This window comes from Ranitomeya variabilis, chromosome 6, assembly GCF_051348905.1.
Source record: "Ranitomeya variabilis isolate aRanVar5 chromosome 6, aRanVar5.hap1, whole genome shotgun sequence".
Lineage (NCBI taxonomy): Eukaryota > Metazoa > Chordata > Amphibia > Anura > Dendrobatidae > Ranitomeya > Ranitomeya variabilis.
Genome location: NC_135237.1, coordinates 440,541,401 through 440,563,886, shown reverse-complemented (window position 1 = coordinate 440,563,886; position 22,486 = coordinate 440,541,401). Strand labels below are relative to the sequence as shown.

General features: G+C 44.1%; 1 protein-coding gene across 2 annotated transcripts in view; it reads left to right on the top strand.

Moving 5' to 3' along the window:
* Nucleotides 1–22,486, top strand: part of GAREM1 (GRB2 associated regulator of MAPK1 subtype 1) — a 160,416-nt gene that overhangs the window by 23,974 nt on the left and 113,956 nt on the right. For both annotated transcript variants that reach the window (XM_077270419.1, XM_077270420.1), the window contains exon 2: nucleotides 8,536–8,676. In XM_077270419.1, coding sequence (XP_077126534.1) covers nucleotides 8,536–8,676 — 141 coding nt within the window. The remainder of the gene's footprint in view (nucleotides 1–8,535; nucleotides 8,677–22,486) is intronic.

Here is a 22,486-nt window from a genome sequence, read left to right as displayed (position 1 = left end):
GACAAATAAAATTAGAAGAATTTAGAAGGGGATAAAAGCATTCCCGCATCCCTGTACATTCACTGGTCAGTGTTGCCAGAAGTAACATCAGACTTACTGCAAGGCCCTTAAGCTTGAGGAGAGTCGGAGAATGTCACTTCCTTGCCTCAGGGCTTGATGTTTCCTATATTTAGCGGTTTCCACAGAATATCGATGGGGCTTGATTTTTTCTGTCTCCATTGCAGGCTTGGGACGCTCCTAATTTGTTGATCGGATACCCTAAATACAGTTTGAGGAGAAGGGGCGTAAATTAAGGGCTCACAAGGAATTTAAGAGAAGACTTCTAGGTTACTTCCCCATTTTAATTTTCTAAAATCTAGGTCCGTAAGCACAAAAACATTTGCCCTCTAAAACTATTCATTGAGGTTTCCTGCCCCACTCCCTAGTGATGACATGCGCTGGGATATATTTTATTGGTCTCGCTGTAAGAACGTGGGCGCTGAGCCTCCGGTGCGTGGTGTTCGGCATATTACCGTTTTGTTTCCTTGGAAACCCACAATTTAACTCTAAAAATTGGCGTTGGAGGACGTACAAAGTATACGGCATAATCACTTTTCCAGTAATGCAGATATAATAATTTAAAGCACAATGGAACAATAGCTGCGAACTGCACATGAAAGGGACCTGTACCCATAATGGCACCCTGCGTCCAAAAATTGCTTCTTTTTTTTTTTCTTCGCGGCTCTTACTTTCATTTTTTGTGGGCAGTTATATGCCATGAATATTTTTTCTACAGTAACATTTATGGGCATCTCTGCTTGATATCACTTAGAGGTAATTGGATACAAATCTGAGCCCCTGTTCACACAGCATTGCTTTGTTGTGTCACACGGGAGATGGTGTTAGAACAATAGCGGATCCGAAAAGTTGGTGAAAATGTAGAATGTCGCATGGAATAACTTGATGCTCCACAATGCGACAGTGGTAAGGAAACAGCACTAATTACAGCGGAGCTAAAGCACTGCCTCCTCCTATACGTAGCATGTGTCCATGACGTGGGGGCGGTGGTTGTATTTTGTGCAATTGGTGTCTACTATTAGTAAATGCCGGATGTACAGTATACATTGTATACACAAGTCTAGAGGACAGATGGATTGGGACTGCCAAAGCTTTGTAGTATGTTGCCGTTGAGACATGTAGGTCTGCACGGCCTGTAGAAAAAGGGAAAAAAAAAATAAATCTTGTTTGCGACCCCTGAATGTCTATACTGGATAAGCAGGGGATTAAAAACGAGTATATTTTTTTACATTTTATTTTGTTTCTATAAGTGAAACGACACTTAAGAAACTTAACAAAGTGAGACCCTTATGATAATTTTTTTGTCTATTTATACATTTAATAATTTTTCTTAGACCATCTGTCACCAGATTTCACAATACAAATGACATTAAATAGGTCTTAGTCCTGATGAGGCTGTTGTACTGACTTTGCCTCTTTTCTCGTTTCGTATAATTAAACAGCTGTTCTGAAAGAAAATTTCAAAAGAAGAATACCAGCCTCATCGTGTCAAAAAGTCCATTTCCATTGTGAGATGATCATGAATGAGCGGTCCTAAGAATGCTCATCTCATGATAATCGTGCAGTCTAATCAGGCTGCCGATGACCTGATGTACAAGCCAAATACTCCTTTGTCAGGTGACATAATCTTTTGCGCTGCACAAAAGATTATCACTCTCGGCAGCACATTGTCCTGTGTAAACATGACCTGTGCTGCTGAGAACAGTAGCAGCTAAGGCTACTTTCACACATCAGGTTTTTTGCATCAGGCACAATCCGGCGAATCCGTTTTTTCTCATAGAGTTGTATTAGCGCCGGATTGCACCTGATGTCCCAACGTTTCATCCGTTTTTTGCCGGATCAGTCAAAAATTAGTTTTCTGGCGGATGGAGAAAACGTCCAGAGCATCTCTCTCTCTCTCTCTCTCTCTCTCTCTCTCTCTCTCTCTCTCTCTCTCTCTCTCATGAATGAGACCAGTGGCAGAGGCTGCAGGTACCACTTTGTGATGCCAGGTTATCCGGACGAACGTACAGTGAATATTTTCCTCTTTCCTACATACTGTATGTGTAAAGATGCAGCTCACTACTCTGACAGGAATGTCTCGGCTCCTATTAGACAGCTCCTTCTTCCAGTCCCTGGGGAGACGTCAGCCAGATCAATGCCTGAAGTCTCAGTAAGGATTGCTTTCTTACACCTTGGCTTGTAATTGAATTGTTTTCTTTTATGCAACGTATTACAAGTTATTGCATTGTAATAAATTCAGTTCTTCCTTTCTCGCCTGTTGTGTTCTAGTTTCTTCCAGCAGTTCTCTTCTGTTGACATTGCAGGCTCCTCTGTCCAGGACAGGTGGTAGTACCTCCACCTGCCATCACTCAGGATTGTGCCACATTTAGATAAGGGAGTAGTCTGTGCCTAGGGAACATTACCGCTCACGCTTTGAAGGTCACGGACAAAGTCACAGTATTGATTCTTGTTGAAGACGCTCTGAGGAATCGGAGACTTAATTGATGACTCGTCTGAGACATAGGCGAGCTGTTTCTGCGGCGTTGGCTCAATCTAGGGAAGGGTAACCATTAGCAGGAATGATACTCCTTGTTGATGCCAGCCATACGAAGGACCACATTACCAAGTCTTTGTTTTTAGGTTTTTTTTCCAAAGATAAATCTTGTTACCCATTATATTTGAAAGGTTTTTCTGTATTGTAGCAAATGTCTATTCATTTATACACCATTAGGCTCAGTCCGAGTGCCGTTGGTGAGGGAAAAAACGGATAGCACTGGGACCAATGTTATTCAATGGGCAGTGCAGATAAGCATTTTTTTTTTCTTTTTTCACTGACCAAATCTGCATGTGAAAAAAAAAAAAAAATCACAGCCTGCACTCCTTTTTTTCCGTATGTTGGGTCAGACTCGACCATTCAAGTCTATGGGTGTGTAGAAAAGAATGGATCCTATTTGGAACATCTATATAGCATCCCCGTTTTTCCACAGATACATTGTGCTTCTTTAGCATATAAAACTGTAAATGGTCTTGGAAATTAAAAAAGAGAATGTGTCAGCAAGTTTTTGCTATATAATCTGAGATCACCATGATGTATGGGAATAGAGCCTGATTCTGGCAATGTGTCACTAGACCGTGTTGTTGTTTCAATACAATCAGTGTTTTATCTACAGGAGATCATCATTGGAATGCGAGCTGCCTCATGCCTCCTAGTCCAACCAAGCCCCTACCACTTATTAGCAGCTCTGACAATTCATTGCATAAAAAGGAGAAAAATTGAGTCAGAACATATTATTATTATTATTATTATTATTATTATTTATTGTTATAGCGCCATTTATTCCATGGCGCTTTACATGTGAGGAGGGGTATACATAATAACAACAAGTACAACTAGATGGGCATTTCCTGAAGGAAATACATGGTGCTTGAACAGCGCTGCCAGCTTTACAGCAGCACTTACTTTTCACACACGGGTCCGGGGGGCACTTACTTTTCACACACGGGACCGGGGGGCACTTACTTTTCACACACGGGACCGGGGGGCACTTACTTTTCACACACGGGACCGGGGGGCACTTACTTTTCACACAAGGGACCGGGGGGCACTTACTTTTCACACACGGGACCGGGGGGCACTTACTTTTCACACATGGGACCGGGGGGCACTTACTTTTCACACACGGGACCGGGGGGCACTTACTTTTCACACATGGGACCGGGGGGCACTTACTTTTCACACACGGGACCGGGGGGCACTTACTTTTCACACATGGGACCGGGGGGCACTTACTTTTCACACATGGGACCGGGGGGCACTTACTTTTCACACATGGGACCGGGGGGCACTTACTTTGCACACATGGGACCGGGGGGCACTTACTTTTCACACACGGGACCGGGGGGCACTTACTTTTCACACATGGGACCGGGGGGCACTTACTTTTCACACATGGGACCGGGGGGCACTTACTTTTCACACATGGGACCGGGGGGCACGTACTTTTCACACACGGGACCGGGGGGCACTTACTTTTCACACATGGGACCGGGGGGCACTTACCTTTCACACACGGGACCGGGGGGCACTTACCTTTCACACATGGGACCGGGGGGCACTTACTTTTCACACACGGGACCGGGGGGGCGCTTACTTTTAACACACGGGACCGGGTGTCATAGTCACTTTATTCTGATGTTTGATTTTGATAAATGATCATGTCCTAAAATGGACACCGTACATTTGCATAGCTGCCATCTTTGGAAGGTCAAGTTGGGGGTCATGGAAAGGTCGCCATTAATTCCTATGGGAAAAAAAAAATTTAAATGTGATTTTTTTTATTTTTTTTTTATTTTTATTTTTTTAACTACAAATCGCATCGACTCCAAAAATACATAGCACACCTGTCCCCACCGAGGGCTTCGAAACGCCGCCTGAACGGGGTCTCTGCGCCGAGCGTTTCGGGCCGCATTAATTGCGGAACACGCAGAGAAGAAGAATAAAATATAAGAAATCGGATTACAGTATGTTGCTTGAACCTAGAGGGTTCAAGCACCATAATAATCTTAAAGAACACAAGTCATAACTGGTACAGGAGGAGAGAGGACCCTGCTCGCGAAGGCTCACAATCTACAAGGGATGGGTGAGAATACAGTAGGCGAGGATAGAGCTGGTCATGCAGCGGTTTGGTCGATCAGTGGTTACTGCAGGTTGTAGGCTTGTCGGAAGAGGTAGGTCTTCAGGTTCTTTTTGAAGGTTTCGATGGTAGGTGAGAGTCTGATGTGTTGTGGTAGAGGGTTCCAGAGCATGGGTGATACGCGAGAGAAATCTTGTATACGATTGTGGGAAGAGGAGATAAGAGGGGAGTAGAGAAGGAGATCTTGTGAGGATTGGAGGTTGCGTGTAGGTAAGTACCGGGAGACTAGGTCACAGATGTATGGAGGAGACAGGTTGTGGATGGCTTTGTACGTCATGGTTAGGGTTTTGTACTGGAGTCTCTGGGCAATGGGGAGCCAGTGAAGGGATTGACAGAGGGGAGAGGCCGGGGAATAGCGGGGGGACAGGTGGATTAGTTGGGCAGCAGAGTTTAGAATAGATTGGAGGGGTGTGAGAGTGTTGGAGGGGAGGCCACAGAGCAGGAGGTTGCAGTAGTCAAGGCGAGAGATGATGAGAGCATGGACTAGGGTTTTTGCAGATTCTTGGTTGAGGAATGTACGGATTCGTGAAATATTTTTGTGTTGAAGTCGGCAGGAAGTGGAAAGGGCTTGGATATGTGGTTTGAAGGAGAGATCAGCATCAAGGATTACCCCGAGGCAGCGAGCTTGTGGGACTGGGGAGAGTGGGCAGCCATTTACTGTAATGGATAGGTTCGCTAGGGGGGTCGTGTGAGATGGGGGAAAGATGATGAATTCTGTTTTGTCCATGTTAAGTTTCAGAAATCTAGCGGAGAAGAAGGATGAAATAGTGGACTGACATTGAGGGATTCTAGTTAGTAGGAAGGTGATATCTGGTCCAGAGATGTAGATCTGTGTGTCATCAGCATAGAGGTGATACTGAAAGCCGTGAGATTCTATGAGCTGTCCCAGGCCAAAGGTGTAAATGGAGAAGAGCAGGGGCCCTAGAACTGAACCTTGTAGGACTCCGACAGATAGGGGGCGAGGTGAGGAGGTGGTGGGTGAGTGGGAGACGCTGAATGTTCGGTCAGTTAGGTATGATGAGATCCAGATTAGGGCCAAGTCTGTGATACCAAGGGATGAGAGGGTCTGTAGTAATAGGGAATGGTCCACTGTGTCAAAGGCAGCCGACAGGTCGAGGAGGAGGACAGAGTAGTGTCGCTTGCTCTTGGCGGTTAAGAGGTCATTGGTGACCTTAGTTAGGGCAGTTTCAGTGGAATGGTGTGACCAGAAGCCAGATTGTAAGCGGTCAAAGAGGGAGCAAGAACAGAGATTCTCTGATTTTGGAGTTTCTCGCATTGTAGTTACTGGCCGATCCCACGCGGGAGTGCGCATGCGCCGCTTCTCTCCTCGTCCTCTGCTGCGGTGGCGTCTCATCTGCCTCGCGCGTGCGCTCTGGGCTTCACTCCCTGGCGCGCCCGTGATGCATGAGGCCCTCTGCGACATTGGACTCGGCGTGCAGCGTGCGCATGCGCCGGTATACCCAGCGTTCATTGGATGTCACCTGGCAGGTGACCGGTCACATGGCTACTTGCCGGCGTTATTTAAAGATGGTATACACGCTCGGGGGCATCTCCCCTTGAAAAAGCAACGTAATCCGTGGGCGAAACGCGCGTCGGGGACTGTGCCTGTGGATCCTACCCGGTGTGCTCCTCCTTGGTGCCCTGCAGTGGTAAGAGCAGCTTGTATTTATTTGTCACTTTATGCCGTTTTGGCTTTCCACATACATAGCCTCACATGCATGTATAGCAGTAGGTCTCTACCACTACCGATATGTATGTCGGCCCCATAGATGATGCACACCGGGGGATTCTCACCTATCCTTTTTACCATCCTGGTATTTTATTGTATCTTTTGTATGTTTTGCATTGATGAAGTAATATGTAAATTATATGTGCATTAATAAAGTATTTATTACCTATACACTCCTAGTTTCCTCCTATTCCTGGGGTTGATCACAGGTCAAATTTTCTTTTATTGGACCAAGTGCCCTGCACAAAAGTCAGAGCCTTGTCTGATATTTATCGGAGTCTCAAATCGCACTAGCAAATGCAAGTCTGCTGATCCGTGAGAAAAGCAGACAGCACTCAGATGCCATCAGTGTGCTGTACAATTTGCACAGACTGTTTGAAAAGAGAAGCTGCAGGAACTTCTTAAAGTGTGTTTTTGTTTTTCTTTTTTTTTTTCATCCAGTAAAATCTGATAACACTCTGATGGTAAAAACTGACACTTTGACCAAACGCTGATGAAACTCTGACCGATTTTTGCATGTGAGAAAAATCACTGACGTTGGAATTAGCCCCAAGTTTACATTAACGCAACTGTACTTTCAGTGAGAGTGTTGTCCATGGAAAAAAGACAGCTCTCAGGTCAGTTATTCAATTTAGCTGTTCTGATGGCTTTGTTTTTTTTACGTGGACCAAATGTCTGCTTGAAAAAGTCGCAGCATGCACTAGTCTCTTCTGTATTTCCTTTTCAATTTTATAGGTGCAAGAAAGAAAAAAAAAATTGGATGCCATATGCATCAACTGTATTGCCTCTGCTTTTTACATATACAGTGGTGTGAAAGTGTTTGCCCCCTTCAATCAAAAACTACTGTTTTTAAATAAAGGTCTTTATTATTAAGGGAAACAGAAATCCAAACCTACAGGGTCCTGTGTTAATAAAAAAAAAAAAAAAAAGACCACTGTAAATTGCCATTATTAATATAAGGAACTGCTTTTGTTCTTTCAAATCTTATTCACTCCTGATGTATAAAAACAAATAGCCTATAGATGAAAATTTGTCCTTTTTTTTTTTTTTCTGGACAAAAATCGAACTTATCCTTAAAGAAATACTGCCCTAATAAAAGATTGTGGTTTGTGTTAGAGACTCCATTTAGAACCAACATTTATATATGTTAACCTGCATTCAATTATTTTTGTTTCAGACTCCCCATTTTCTTTCTCTTATTACTAGATGCAGCACCTTTTTGTTTTTCCTTAGCTCTTAGAGACTCTATTTAATGCAATAATTGCAGGTTGAAGAGGTATAAAAAAAAAAAAAAAAGAAAATACCTGTCAAAATAAATATACTCGCCTTACTGATACCATCACTTCTTTTCCAACACTGCCCGGGTCCCTAGCCGGCCTTCATGCTTCCCATCGGACAGGCATATGACCGCTGCAGCCAATGACTGGCCACAGTGGTATCCACTAGTCACAGGTATGGGCAGAAGTAACTGCATTGACAAGTGTTGTAAGTGTTTCTGCTGACCGCCATAATCGCTCCCATTGTGTTACATTTATTAACCACATTAGGAGCCCCAGTTAATAAATGAGCGCACGTCTCCTCCTGACCGCTTGTGGCTTCAGGTTATGTACGATGTCTGTTAATCTCTAATCTCTTCCTGAAAGGTGATGTATATTGTTGGTAATGCGGTTATTGGTTCTACAACGTATGTTTTCTATGTGTAATGCCATTCCTGCTGCTGTAGCCGATCGTTCCACCATGGCATGGGACATTTCGTCCTTGTGTCCTACTTACCGCATTATGCATGTCACCATTAGTTGGCCTGCTGTGCTGAAGTGCAAAAAAAACATGTGCTTCAATGGGGCTTATAACGGGGAAACCACTAAGAGAAATGGCACACTACTTTTTTACTTGGCTAATTTTTTTTCAGTGACTGCCTAAAATCCAACACAATTTTTTTTTCTTATTTGTATGTGAACAGGGTTATGGGGAAAAAAATCACATGCGTGGGATGTAGATAGTCCTTGGATGTATGTTCTTTCAGCCGTTATAAGACCTTCAGCTGATCATAATTGATTTTATTTCTTTTTTTAGGGGATAACATTGAAGGCCTGCGGGAGAATGACCATCTCTTGGTTCACTCGTGTCGGCAGTGGACAACAATCACAGCCCACAGTTTAGAAGAAGGCCACTATGTCATCGGCCCGAAGATTGAGATTCCTGTGCACTACGGAGGTAACGCCCGCTTGCTCCGGCACTGCTCTTACAGCCAGACATCATTGACTCTTCTAGGCAGTAAATGCCAATTTTGCCTCCAATGAAGCGGTTTTCCTTGTTTTCCAATATGAGTCTTTCTGATATTGTATGTTGCATTTTGGGTTGACTTCAATAATCACATCAGCCCTGTCACTATTTTTTGGGCGCATAGAAGCGAACTGAAGTATCGGCTATTTTGCTATTACGATGTCCAGATTTCAGGAGAAGTTAATGTCCATTTGTAGCAGTTTATGAAGCTTTGACACTGGCTAGCACAGGAACGTAACCCAGATTTATATGGTGCCAAATATTTATTCCTATTAAAGCATAGGATAAATAGTTTTGTTTTTTTATATAATTATTCCTATTGACTTCCTGAGCTTTTTCAGCTTATAGGCGTTTTCAGGCATTTTTATATTGACGATTTATCTTTAGAGTAGTTCATCAGTGTAATATGATAGGAGTCTGATGCCTTCTCCGCAGCGATCAGCTAATATTACCAGGCTGGGTGCAAACCGTGTATGAAGCCGACACCGCAGCGCTGCCGGTACAGCACATAAGCTCGCTCTTCTCAATGGGACCACTACTGATGTTACATTGGTGACACAAGCTGTTCATGCTTTCATTAAGCACCATAGTAAAGATCACACCATTTCTGCCAAGCCCTAACAAATCTGATTTAACTCTTCACAGTTGTGCTGTCATTTACATAAAGGCTGCAACATTTTCAGAAGCTTAAAATGAACCTGACATCTGATACATGCTGCTCAATCTGCACGACTCGGCAAGGTTTGTTTGACTCTGAAGCACTGCGGTGTAGGCAGAGAAGTGTCACTTCAGGGCTGCGGATGGGGATATGCCACCGGGGACCCGCCTGCCCAACTAGTCTCCGGCACGGCTCGGTTCCCAGCTGCTCTTACTGCTTGTTTTTCTCAGATATGCCGCAGCGTTTGAGTCGAGCATACATGGCAGTGCCGGATGGATGCTGCCTACAGATTAGACAGCATGTATCAGCTGACGGGTTTACTTAACCGGTAAGACCTAACGGGATGGAAATGCTGTGGATTTTACCAGCAGAACGAAACAGATAAAATCCGCTGAGTATTGCAGCAGGCAAGTACTGTGCATTTGATGCTGAAAAATCCACCACATGTGGACCTGCCGTAACAATTCAGACCGTGGTCACTGTGGTCCCGCGAGTGGTGGTGTTGCACACTACATGAGAATTGGTCTGAGTTCATTCCCACTATTAGCAGTTATATGTCCATTAGGTCCCATTTACAGCAGCCATCCGTGGCAAATTAATGAGTCGATTGGCTATATACAAGTTCATACAGTTATGTGCATATTATTGGTAACAGATCACCAGTGATGTGCTGCCGAGAACAATGTCTGTTATGCAGGCAGGAACGATCCAATCGCCCGATGAGCGAACGCTTAGCTCGTTTGTTGTTTGACTGCCGACCTGTTGACACGAACTGGTAATCGACAGGCGAGGCGAACACTCATTCCCGAATAGGTGCATCTAAAGTAGCCTTTACCTTACATAGGACAGATCTTACCAAATTAAAAACAAAATAATTTTCTATCTTTTTGTTTTTTTATTTTTTTTTTAATGGAAGCATAATACATACCTAATCTTCTTCCCATTGTGTAACAGTCACATTTCACTTTGATTCTGTCAGCAGTCGATAATGGCTGTTGTTTTTCTCTTTGCAGCGTTTTATGTAATGTATAGTAATGACATTTCATTGCATGGACATTCGCTGCCTCCAGCAGTGGGACATGATATTGAGGCTTCTCATCTCGGTGCCATGCTTCATTATTATCGCTATGCGAGTTCCCTGCTCTGAAAACCTAAGGAGGGAAAACAAATGAAACCATTGTGACAGCAGGGTTTATTTATAACTGAGCCACAAAAGATAGATATATATATATATATATTTTATATTAGAAGGCGGCCCGATTCTAACGCATCGGGTAGTCTAGAATATGTATGTATATAGCAGCCACATAGTATATAGCACAGGGCACGTACCAAACAGTATCTAGCACAGGCCACGTACCAAACAGTGTCTAACACAGCCCACGCAGTGTCTTAACACAGCCCACGCAGTGTCTTAACACAGTCCACGCAGTGTCTTAACACAGTCCACGCAGTGTCTAACACAGCCCACGCAGTGTCTAACACAGCCCACGCAGTGTCTAACACAGCCCACGCAGTGTCTAACACAGCCCACGCAGTGTCTAACACAGCCCACGCAGTGTCGGCACTTTTATCCTTGTTAAAAATAATTAAAATGAAAAATAGTTATATACTCACCCTCCAGCGAAGCTGTGTCGATGCGCGTGCCGCTGCTGCCAACTTCCTTTCCCAGGATGCATTGCGAAATTACCCCGATGACTTAGCGGTCTCACGAGACCGCTAAGTCTTCTGCGTAATTTCGCAATGCATCTCTGGGAACGGAAGCTGGCGGCAGCCACGCACGCGCGCCTCGGCGGTCGACGGAAGGTGAGAATAGCAGGTTTTGTTTTTTTATTATTTTTAACATTAGATCTTTTTACTATTGATGCTGCATAGGCAGCATCAATAGTAAAAAGTTGGTCACACAGGGTTAATAGCAGCGTTAACGGAGTGCGTTACCCGTGGCATAACGCGGTCCGTTAACACTGTCATTAACCCTGTGTGAGCGCTGACTGGAGGGGAGTATGGAGCGGGCGCTGGGCACTGACTGGACGGAATATATATTTTACTTATGTATATGGCTCTTGATGCTCATGAAAAATAGGACAATACAGTAACGACATGGTTAAGGCTTTGTTGACTTCGGCCTTAAGGCTTCTGTCTGTCTGTGTTGGCAGACAAGTGTGAGATGGATCAAGATAGAAACACTGAGTTATTGGGATCTTTTTTTATTTAATTGGTTAGAACCATGTAGAAGAGCCTTAGATTTGTCAGGGGTTCCGATACATTATTACTTTTTAGAGCACCTTTGATTCCATGCTGCTGCACATGAGAATGGTTTATCTACAAACTACAAATATAAATTACAGTGAGCAGACTAGCAATGACAGACTGGTACAGGCTAACAGATAATGGGAAGGAGACCGTAGGATGGGTTAATGGCCCAAAGTCTTCAGTTCTCCTGCTGCTGTGTGCCCATAATAACTTCCGCAACATGGACCATATTCTACCGTCAATGGGGCGGAAAAGCTGACCTTTTTGGCTACAGTGACCGATCGGACCATCTTTCATTTCTCCAAAGTGGTATGATATGTCATACATTATCCACATGATTCAATCCAGGGTTGTGGAGTTGGTATAAAATGGACCGCCTGACTCCTAAAATATATAATGCATTGGGTACAGTAGATCAGTGCAGGATGTGCTGTAAATGTTTTAATAAGAATTTTGGAAAGTTATGAAATGTCCTATAAATGTCTGTTCTGTTCCTGATCTAAGGATCTGGGCTTTTAGTTGAGATGAATCTATGCTGCACTTTATGCACATGCTCAGTAGTGAGGCAGGGCTGAGGAGTTGGAGTTGTAAGTCAGGGAATTTGGGGAGTCGGTGGTTTGGCTTACCAGCTCCACAGCCCTGGTTCGGACTAAGGTAGATGTTGCTACTATTTGGCTTTGCACAGTTATTTGGTTCCATTTGTGCCAGAAATGTGTGTCACATTTAGGTGACTCCTCTTTTCCTTTTAAATGGAATCTGTCATCAGGTTTTTTCTGCCTCAACGGAAAGCAGCATGATGTAGGCAAAGAGAAACTGGATCCAGCGATGTGTCACTTAGGCTTCTTTAACACTTTCGTCGGTACTCGGCCGTCACCAAACGTCGGCGCGACGTACCGACGGAAGCTTATGAAATTTTGAGTGACGTGGGCAGCGGACGCAGTGTTTCAACGCGTCCGCTGCTCATTGTAAAGTCCCAGGGAGGAGGGGGTGGAGTTCCGGCCGCGCATGCGCATTAAAAAATGCAGGAGAGGACGTACGAAAAACATTCCCTCGAACTTTTTTCGCAACGACGGCCCGCCAAATACCGACGCATCCAGTGCACGACGTATGGAACGTGTGTCCATACGTCGCAATGCGTCGGTAATACAAGTCTATGTGAAAAAAAAACGCATCCTGCGGGCAACTTTGCAGGATGCGTTTTTTTTCACAAAACGACGCATTGTGACGGTGCAAGATAAACGGAAATGTGAAAGTAGCCTTAGTTTGTTGGGTACCGTTGTTCTGACAGTAAGTTTTTAGATTTAGCAATGCAGCAGAGCTGAGAAAGCTGCCCCCACCCACACTGGGCTCTGTATGTATATTGTCTATAGACAATGAGCTGCTATCACAGGAGGGGTGTGAGTCAGACCAGCATGCACATGCTTCTGTAGTCCGGGTAATGATGATCTCCAGTTGATAAAACCTTCAGTGTAAGTAAAAAAGCACACAGCCTGATGTGATACATCGCTGAAGTCTGCATGCATCCTGCGTACCCTATCTTTAACATTGGGTACGCAGGCCATGTGGATGTATGTGGATGCCTCCGCATGCGTTGTTTTGAAGCTGCGCCGACAGCAACAAAATGCAACATGTTGCGTTTGACGCAGGTCAGCGCAGTGTCAAGACGCATGCGGAGGCATCCGCATACAACCACATGGCCTGCATACCCAATGTTAAAGATAGGGTACGCAGAACGCATGCAGACGTAGGCGGAGCTGCAGGAAGAGGCGCAACAGTGGGCGGGGCTTCACGGAGGAAGAAGGCTTTCGTCCACGGCCCTGCCGAACGCTAGTGTGAAACTAGCCTAAGACAGCTGTCTTTAATGCAGGTAACGAGTTGATTAGGAGCATCTAACTGGTCTGTAGGAACCAGAACTCTTTAATGGTTGGTAGGGGATCAAATACTTATTACTCACTGCAAAATGCAAATACATTTATATAATTTATACAATGTGATTTTCTGGATTTTTATTTTGATATTCTATATCTCAATGTTAAAATTAACCTACTCTTAAAATTATAGACTGTTCATTGTCTTTGTCAGTGGGCAAACTTACAAAATCAGCCAGGGATCAAATACTTATTTCAATTTCACTGTTTCAAGTGAAGACCATCTTGCATATTCCCATCGGGGTCAAGTCGTTGGGGAATTACATTTTAAAACCAGACAAACTCCTTTTAGGTCACTGATCTATTTTGTATGCAGGAAGATACTTTTTTCATGAACTTGAGTACAGCTGACCAGAGACGTATATTTTCTATCATAGTTTGGGGGGTTGAGGCCACAGTTTGACGTGACAAGTGCAAACCAAATGGATAACTTAGAGATGAGTAATTCCTGCGACTGCCTCCTGCAATGTACCCCACTGCGCTCCATAAAGGCTCGGTACATTCTGTGACATGACTGTGCTTTGTGTAAAGGCTGGAACAGCTGTGACATGATCTGTGGGCAGATCTGAGTGGGTTGTTAAAAACTTGTTAAGACTAGTTTGATTAGTTGATGCATTTTATAATAGGTGTTCATTACTTGACTGCATCCTGTTATTAGAGGGGACGGCTATACAGACGTTCGAGTATTGAGCTATCTTTCTACGGTGATTTCTTGGCAAGTTGTTTCCAACCAAGAGGAACTTTTTATATGGAATTCCCATGATTAGAGGATCAGCCATTGTCTGTAAATTGTCACTTCCTAGGATTAGTTAAGGGAAATAATGAAGAGCCTATATCCATTAAGTGTGCCTCCTGCTTCACAAAGCAAGAATATTGATATCTTGAAATGGCCAATTAAATATTAACGAGTGTCACCTCCTGACCTGGTTTAGTGAATGTGTATTTTTCATGTGAACTTTCCTGGAGTATCTTATCCTTTTACTCTGCATTATGCTGGCCCTCTGCTATTCCTCCTAGACACATCTGAATAAATGGACATCTGGGTGTTACCACTTTTGGGGTGTATCAGACTGTGCAGCGACATGCCCTTTAAACAAGGGGAACATCAGCACCCAGTTATGAATTTTTTCAGTAAGTATAGCAGAGAAAAGGAGAAATGCTAAGTTTTATGAAAAGATTCAGCAAAATTATTTCTTTGGGAATGCAAGTAGTTGCCAAAACTGATCCGAAGAACTGATAGTTCCTCTTTAAACATAATGCTTTAAACCCTTAAGGGGGTTATCCAAATTAGTCTGATGGCGTATTCGTAGGATCAGCCATCAATATGGGATCGGCTTGTAGTGGGACCCACCCGATTTAACACGTTATCACCTAACCTATGGTTAGGTGATCACTTGTTTTGACTGGTCAGACCCTTTAAATTCCCTGCAGATTGGCGTGACTGCCTGGTCTTTATACCCCCATAGACTGCACAGGATTCAGAAGTGCTCACCTCCTGCCTGAGCACATGGAGAGTGGAGTATGGGCCCATAGACTTACTTTTCTGCCCGTCCTCTATCCTCATGCTCGAGCAGCATGTGATCGCTTCCGCATCCTGAGTTGTGCAGTTTTTTCAGCTACTGTCAAAGGTCACAAGATCGGGATTCCACCATTCTAAAGGGAACATAAGAAGAATCTAGAAGATTAAAAAAAGCTCAAGTCTACTTATAGTAGAAATGGATGTGTGGATAATTCTGCTGGTCAAGAATATGTTCAGTGGCTATGATGGTGTTCAGCAAAAAGCAGTTTTATTAATCTATGCGTTTTAGAGTTGAATAAACTCCTTAATCATGAAAAAAACAGCAGCAGCCTGTATCTGTGTCTGCATAGGAGTTGTGTCCAGCCACAGCCCAGCCCAGTACCATAGTATCTGCAATGTTTATTGCACAGGTCATGCCCTATTGTCACTGTTTAGCTACACTCATCGTCTACTTATAGGGTATTCCCATCTCCAAGATCTTATACTAAATATATAGTAGGTGTAGTAATGATATTAGCAAATACCTCCAATTAGAAATGTAGTATAGATTTTACGATTCGCTATGTCATTTACCCCATGTGCAGGCATTGCAGGACCTTAGCTAGTTGTCATAACCATGGATACCTGTGACTATTTCAGTGGTCGTAACCATGGTTACCTAAGGTCCTGCAATGCCTTGCACATGGAGTAAGCAACATAACAAATCAGAAAAACTGTACTACTTTTCTAATTGGAGGTTTTTGCTTATGTTATTATTCCTACAACATATTGGGTTAGGATTTTGGAATTGGGAATCCCCCTTTAAACTTTAAGTTTTGATGACCAAACTGATTATGAACGTTTCCACTGAAATAACATATTAAGGGAACATGAATTGGCCGGTTTTGATAAGCAGAAGGCAGCTCCAGATACATAAATGCCAGTGTCACTTGACATGAGTAGACACAATCCATTAGCCATATGTACTGGTAATTAACCCTCTGTAAAGTAACTGGGAGTAAGCTGCTGTAATGTAGCCGTGACGCAGATGTCCCGTGCATCACCGGCCCCTCTTATTATTGAGATACTGCTCCTGTGTTCTAATTACGGCCCTTCTTCCCATTTCCTGCTCTTAGATCCCACTGAGCAGCAATAAAGGAACCACCAGTACGGGTAACAATGCTCCCATTGTGTCTCTCTGGGGGCCCGAAGAACAAGTAAGCCGAGCAGGGCATGGACACAGGAACCTCCACTGGCCGCATGGCACAGAGCACATCTCATTAGCCATTTATAGGTTACAAGTGAGAGCGTAGTGGGTATTTGTTGCTTCATTTTAAAAATGATTGTTGATTACTAGATTGATTTACTTGCGTAAAATGGACTTGGACCAACTTCACATAATTAATCTCCTCTTAATCCTGTCTTTATTGTAGTTTGCATGTAGAACTGTATATATTGAGGATCTTTTTAGGCTTCTTGCCTAAACTAATTTGGAACCTGCTTTTAAAAAGAAAAAAAGTGTATTATATATAGATATTAATCTAAAATTGAGGGCAGATTCACGAGTGTGCATTGTCCCAGACCTTGCTGCAAAACTTGCCCCATTTTGGCTTAAAATGTCACACCGAAGGGTTATACGTATTCCTTATGCACATTAGTAAGTTTGTGTCTCATTTGACAAGAGAGCGTGGTTTATTGGGAGAGTAGACTGGCTTGAAATGTGACCAAATTTCGCCAAAATTTTGGTGCAAAATTAATAGGTAATGTAAGCCATGTAAAAAAGAAATCTAGAACAACATTCACCTCTTTATTGATCTTGCACAGGGGCTTCAGTGGTCCCTTTTGGTTCTTGTTTATGAAAAAGGCAAGTTCAAAACCTCTTTCTTCTGCCATACACAGGATGCCATGTTTCGACCTGTCACAGGTCTGCAATCTGATGTATTATTCCAGAGAAATTAATTTCTTCTATATGCAAATGAGCTTTTAAAAGTGGGTGTTACCAATGTGAGACATATAATGACTGACAGTCTGCTCTCCTCATCTACATGTCTCACACTGGTAATGTCCCTTTCATTTAAAGCAATCTCTGGAGGCAGATTCTCATGGAGATCAGTGTTCGGCCCATAGATCTTAATAGCTCATGTGCATAGTAAAAAAAGGAAAAGGTGGATTTCTATGGAATAAGGCATCAGATTCCAGATATCAAGCTTTTATTCAGCTTCCTATGACCTACATGCCCATATAGATGACTTAGGAGAGTTGATCCTACTGACAGATTCCCTTTAAATCACTGTAGGGGCCAATTCCTTTACGGATCTCCTACATGACGGTGGCACAAACCCGAGCGTCAGACTGCTTGGATTTCTATGATGCAAAGCTAATTTAGACTTGATACAAGTGAACAAAGACGTAAAGTGTTCAATGAATGAATCTGGCTAATAAGCCTCAGACGGTCAGCTTAGGAGGGCAATGAGAAGTTGCAGAACAAAGACAATAGTACAGTATCTAAATGTGTTCAATATGAAACTTCAGAAAATGACGACATTGAACCCATGATGTTCAGACACTTAATGTTGTTTTCCAATTTGCTCTGGCTCTGAATCTTTTCTAAAAATTATATCCGTGTTCAGGAAATCTGTTTTTTTTCCTTTCTTTTCTTAGAAAAAAAGCAACATTAAAAAGTGCTTCTGCAATTCCTTAAAAAGCCTTGTGCAGTGCTCCTGCTGAAGTGAGCACTCTCCGCTGTGTGGGCTGTTAGTTCCCGCTGTTCCAGTTACATATGTACTGAATCTTGATGATTTTCCTGGAATAGACGGATGATACTTGACACAAAAATGCTGCTCCTGGCTGAAGGATCAGAGGTGGCTGTGACCACGACCGGTGTGAGTCAGAGAGCCTGCGGTCCGTGCTCCGCAGCCTTAGCTGACAGGTTCCTGTCCTTACACTGCACCTAATTCATTATGCTGCACTATTGGGGGGTGGAGGTAATAGTATAATTTCCAGACATATTGTATCATTTGCTAGAAAAATGAAGAATGGCCCTCACCATGTCCTGTACAGGTTGGACCCGTAGACGCGCCATGCTCAGATGAAACGCCCGTCGTCCTCTCCTTCCCTCTCCCGCACACCCCTGCCTACCGCTGTGATGTCCTGTTAATTACATTAAAAGACTTTTACTGCAGAATGTGGCGAGTGCCCATCTTTATTTTTGTGCTGCAGTCGTATTTTTCACATTGTGCGAGCACTACTGTCTGTTCTAATATACAGTATAAAGCTCAACACTAGGGGAGTTAACAACTGGACTTTCCAGGATTGGACTGGTGCTTGTTTAGCTTCGTCTTCTTTCAGTCTATCCGTATATATGACGCCTGATGGAGTATGCCACAATTTAATTTCCCTGATAGATTTATATGTAGATTTATATGTAAATTATAGGCTTATGGAGATACAATAAAGACCCTGTGCCCCTCTATAGGGCAGTAACGACGCTGTGCCCCTCTATAGGGCAGTAACGACGCTGTGCCCCTCTATAAGGCAGTAAAGACGCTGTGCCCCTGTATAGTGCAGTAAAGACGCTGTGCCCCTGTATAGTGCAGTAAAGACGCTGTGCCCCTGTATAGTGCAGTAAAGACGCTGTGCCCCTGTATAGTGCAGTAAAGACGCTGTGCCCCTGTATAGTGCAGTAAAGACGCTGTGCCCCTGTATAGTGCAGTAAAGACGCTGTGCCCCTGTATAGTGCAGTAAAGACGCTGTGCCCCTGTATAGTGCAGTAAAGACGCTGTGCCCCTGTATAGTGCAGTAAAGACGCTGTGCCCCTGTATAGTGCAGTAAAGACGCTGTGCCCCTGTATAGGGCAGTAACGACGCTGTGCCCCTGTATAGGGCAGTAACGACGCTGTGCCCCTGTATAGGGCAGTAACGACGCTGTGCCCCTCTATAAGGCAGTAAAGACGCTGTGCCCCTGTATAGTGCAGTAAAGACGCTGTGTCTCTGTATAGGGCAGTAACGACGCTGTGCCCCTCTATAAGGCAGTAAAGACGCTGTGCCCCTCTATAGGGCAGTAAAGACGCTGTGTCCCTGTATAGTGCAGTAAAGACGCTGTGCCCCTCTATAGGGCAGTAACGACGCTGTGCCCCTCTATAAGGCAGTAAAGACGCTGTGCCCCTCTATAGTGCAGTCCTTATTTTCTTAACTTTACTATTGTAACTTATCCATGAAAAACTTGCATCATACGGACGGTAATCCATATATGATCTGTTATTTTTGCTCACCCCTTGACTAATAATGGGCAAGTCTGATCCAGATGAAGAATCCCTATGATGCCTGCTGAAATGTTTATTCACATGCAGACAATCCTTCAATGTGTAAAAAAATAAAAATAAAAAATATTCACGTGAACTACCGCATTGATCAGTGTGCTTTCTGTATGCCATCAGTTTAGAATACAAAGAGCACGTGGGCATTTACAGTAGGTAGGGAAAGTATTCAGACCCCTTTACATTTTTCACTCTTTCATTGCAGCCGTTTGGTAAATTCAAAAAAGTTATTTTTTTTTTCTCATTAATATACACCCTGCACCCCATCTTGACTGAAAAAGACAGAAATGTTAAAATTTTTGCAAATTTATTGAAAAAGAAAACTGAAATATCACATGGTCATAAGTATTCAGACCCTTTGCTCGGTATTGAGTAGAAGCTAGTACAGCCATGAGTCTTCTTGGGAATGATGCAACAAGTTTTTCACACCTGGATTTGGGGATCCTCTGCCATTCTTCCTTGCAGATCCTCTCCAGTTCTGTCAGGTTGGATGGTGAACGTTGGTGGACAGCCATTTTCAGGTCTCCAGAGATTCTCAATTGGGTTTTGGTCATGGCTCTGGCTGGGCCAGTCAAGAAATGTCACAGAGTTGTTCTGAAGCCACTCCTTTGTTATTTTAGTTGTGTGCTTAGGGTCATTGTCTTGATGGAAGGTGAACCTTCGGCCAAGTCTGAGGTCCAGAGCACTCTGGAAGAGGATTTCATCCAGGATATCTCTGTACTTGGCCGCATTCATGTTTCCTTCAACGACAACCAGTCATCCTGTCCCTGCAGCTGAAAAACACCCCCATAGCATGATGCTGCCACCACCATGTTTCACTGTTGGGATTGTATTGGGCAGGTGATGAGCAGTGCCTGGTTTTCACCACACATACCGCTTAGAATTATCACCAAAAGGTCTATCTTCGTCTCATCAGACCAGAGAATCTTATTTCTCATAGTCTGGGAGTCCTTCATGTGTTTTTTAGCAAACTCTATGCGGCTTTCATATGTCTTGCACTGAGGAGAGGCTTCCGTCGGGCCACTCTACCATAAAGGCCTGACTGGTGCAGTGCTGTAGTGATAGTTGACTTTGTGGAACTTTCTCCCATCTCCTTACTGCATCTCTGGAGCTCAGCCACAGTGATCTTGGGGTTCTTCTTTACCTCTCTCACCAAGGCTCTTCTCCCACGATTGCTCAGTTTGGCTGGACGGCCAGGTCTAGGAAGACTTCTGGTGGTCACAAACTTCTTCCATGTAAGGATTATGGAGACCACTGTGCCCTTAGGAATTTTGAGTAACCTTGGCCAGATCTGTGCCTTGCCACAATACTGTCTCTGATCTCCTTGGCCAGTTCTTTTCACCTCATGGTTCTCATTTGGTCTGACATGCACTGTGAGCTGTGAGGTCTTATATAGACAGGTGTGTGCCTTTCCAAATCAAGTCCTATCAGTTTAATTAAACACAGCTAGACTCCAATGAAGGAGTAAATCCATCTCAAGGAGGATCACAAGGAAATGGACGGCATGTGACTTAAATATGAGTGTCTAAGCAAAGACACTGAATACTTATGACCATGTGATACTTCAGTTTTTCTTTTTTAATACATTTACAAAAATTTCTACATTTCTGTTTTTTTCAGCCAAGATGGGGTGCAGAGTATACCGTACATTGAGAAAAAAAAGAACTTTTTTTGAATTTACCAAATGGCTGCAATGAAACAGAATGAAAAATTTAAAGGGGTCTGAATACTTTCCAGCTCCTCTCCAGCTCCTCTCCTCTTCTCGTCCAACTACATGCACCACCGACCCCATTCCCTCACACCTCCTCCAGTCTCTCTCTCCAGTCGTCACAACTCACCTAACTACAATCTTTAATCTCTCCCTCTCCTCTGGCATTTTCCCCTCCTCCTTCAAACACTCTATCATTACTCCATTACTAAAAAAACCCACCCTTTGCCCATCATGCGCAGACAACTACAGACCGGTCTCCAATCTACCCTTCATCTCAAAACTCCTGGAGTGCCTAGTCTACTCCCGCCTTACCCGTTACCTCTCCACTCATTCCCTCCTAGACCCTTCACAGTCCGGGTTCCGCCCCCTACATTCAACAGAAACTGCACTCATCAAGGTGACCAATGACCTTCTGACAGCAAAATGTAACGGTGACCACTCTCTGCTCATTCTCCTCGATCTTTCTGCAGCTTTCGACACTGTTGACCACCCTCTCCTACTCTCTAGGCTCCAGTCACTAGGCATTAAGGACACTGCTCTCTCCTGGTTCTCTTCCTATCTTTCTGACCGCTCCTTCAGTGTTCTGTTCTCCGGCTCCACTTCATCTCCTCTTCCTCTCACTGTCGGGGTACCTCAGGGCTCAGTCCTTGGCCCCCTTCTCTTCTCCCTCTACACGGCCCCAATTGGACAGACCATCAGCAGATTTGGCTTTCAGTACCATCTTTACGCTGATGACATACAACTATACACGTCAGCCCCTGACCTTACCCCCGCTGTACTACAGAACGCCACTGACTGTCTGCAGTCTCTAACATCATGTCCGCTCTCTATCTGAAGCTCAACCTCTCCAAAACTGAAGTTCTTCTGCTCCCGCCTTCTACTAACCTCCCTAAATCTGACATTTCCCTCTCTGTGGGTGGCACCATAATAACACCTAGGCAGCAGGCACGCTGTCTGGGTGTCATGTTTGACTCTGATCTCTCCTTCACCTCCCACATACAATCTCTTGCCCGCTCATGCCGCTTACACCTAAAGAACATCTCTAGAATCCGCCCTTTTCTCACCATGGAGACAACAAAAACTCTCACTGTCGCCCTAATCCACTCCCGCATGGACTACTGCAACTCTCTATTAATTGGCCTCCCCCTCACGCGACTTTCCCCTCTCCAGTCTATCCTTAATGCAGCAGCCAGGGTCGTCCATCTGGCTAATCGTTACTCGGACGTGTCCGCTCTTCGCCAGTCATTACACTGGCTGCCCATTCATTACAGGATACAATTCAAAGTACTTGTTCTCACCCACAAAGCTCTCCACAGTGCGGCACCCCCTTACATCTCCTCCCTCATTTCTGTCTATCGGCCTAGCCGACCGCTGCGCT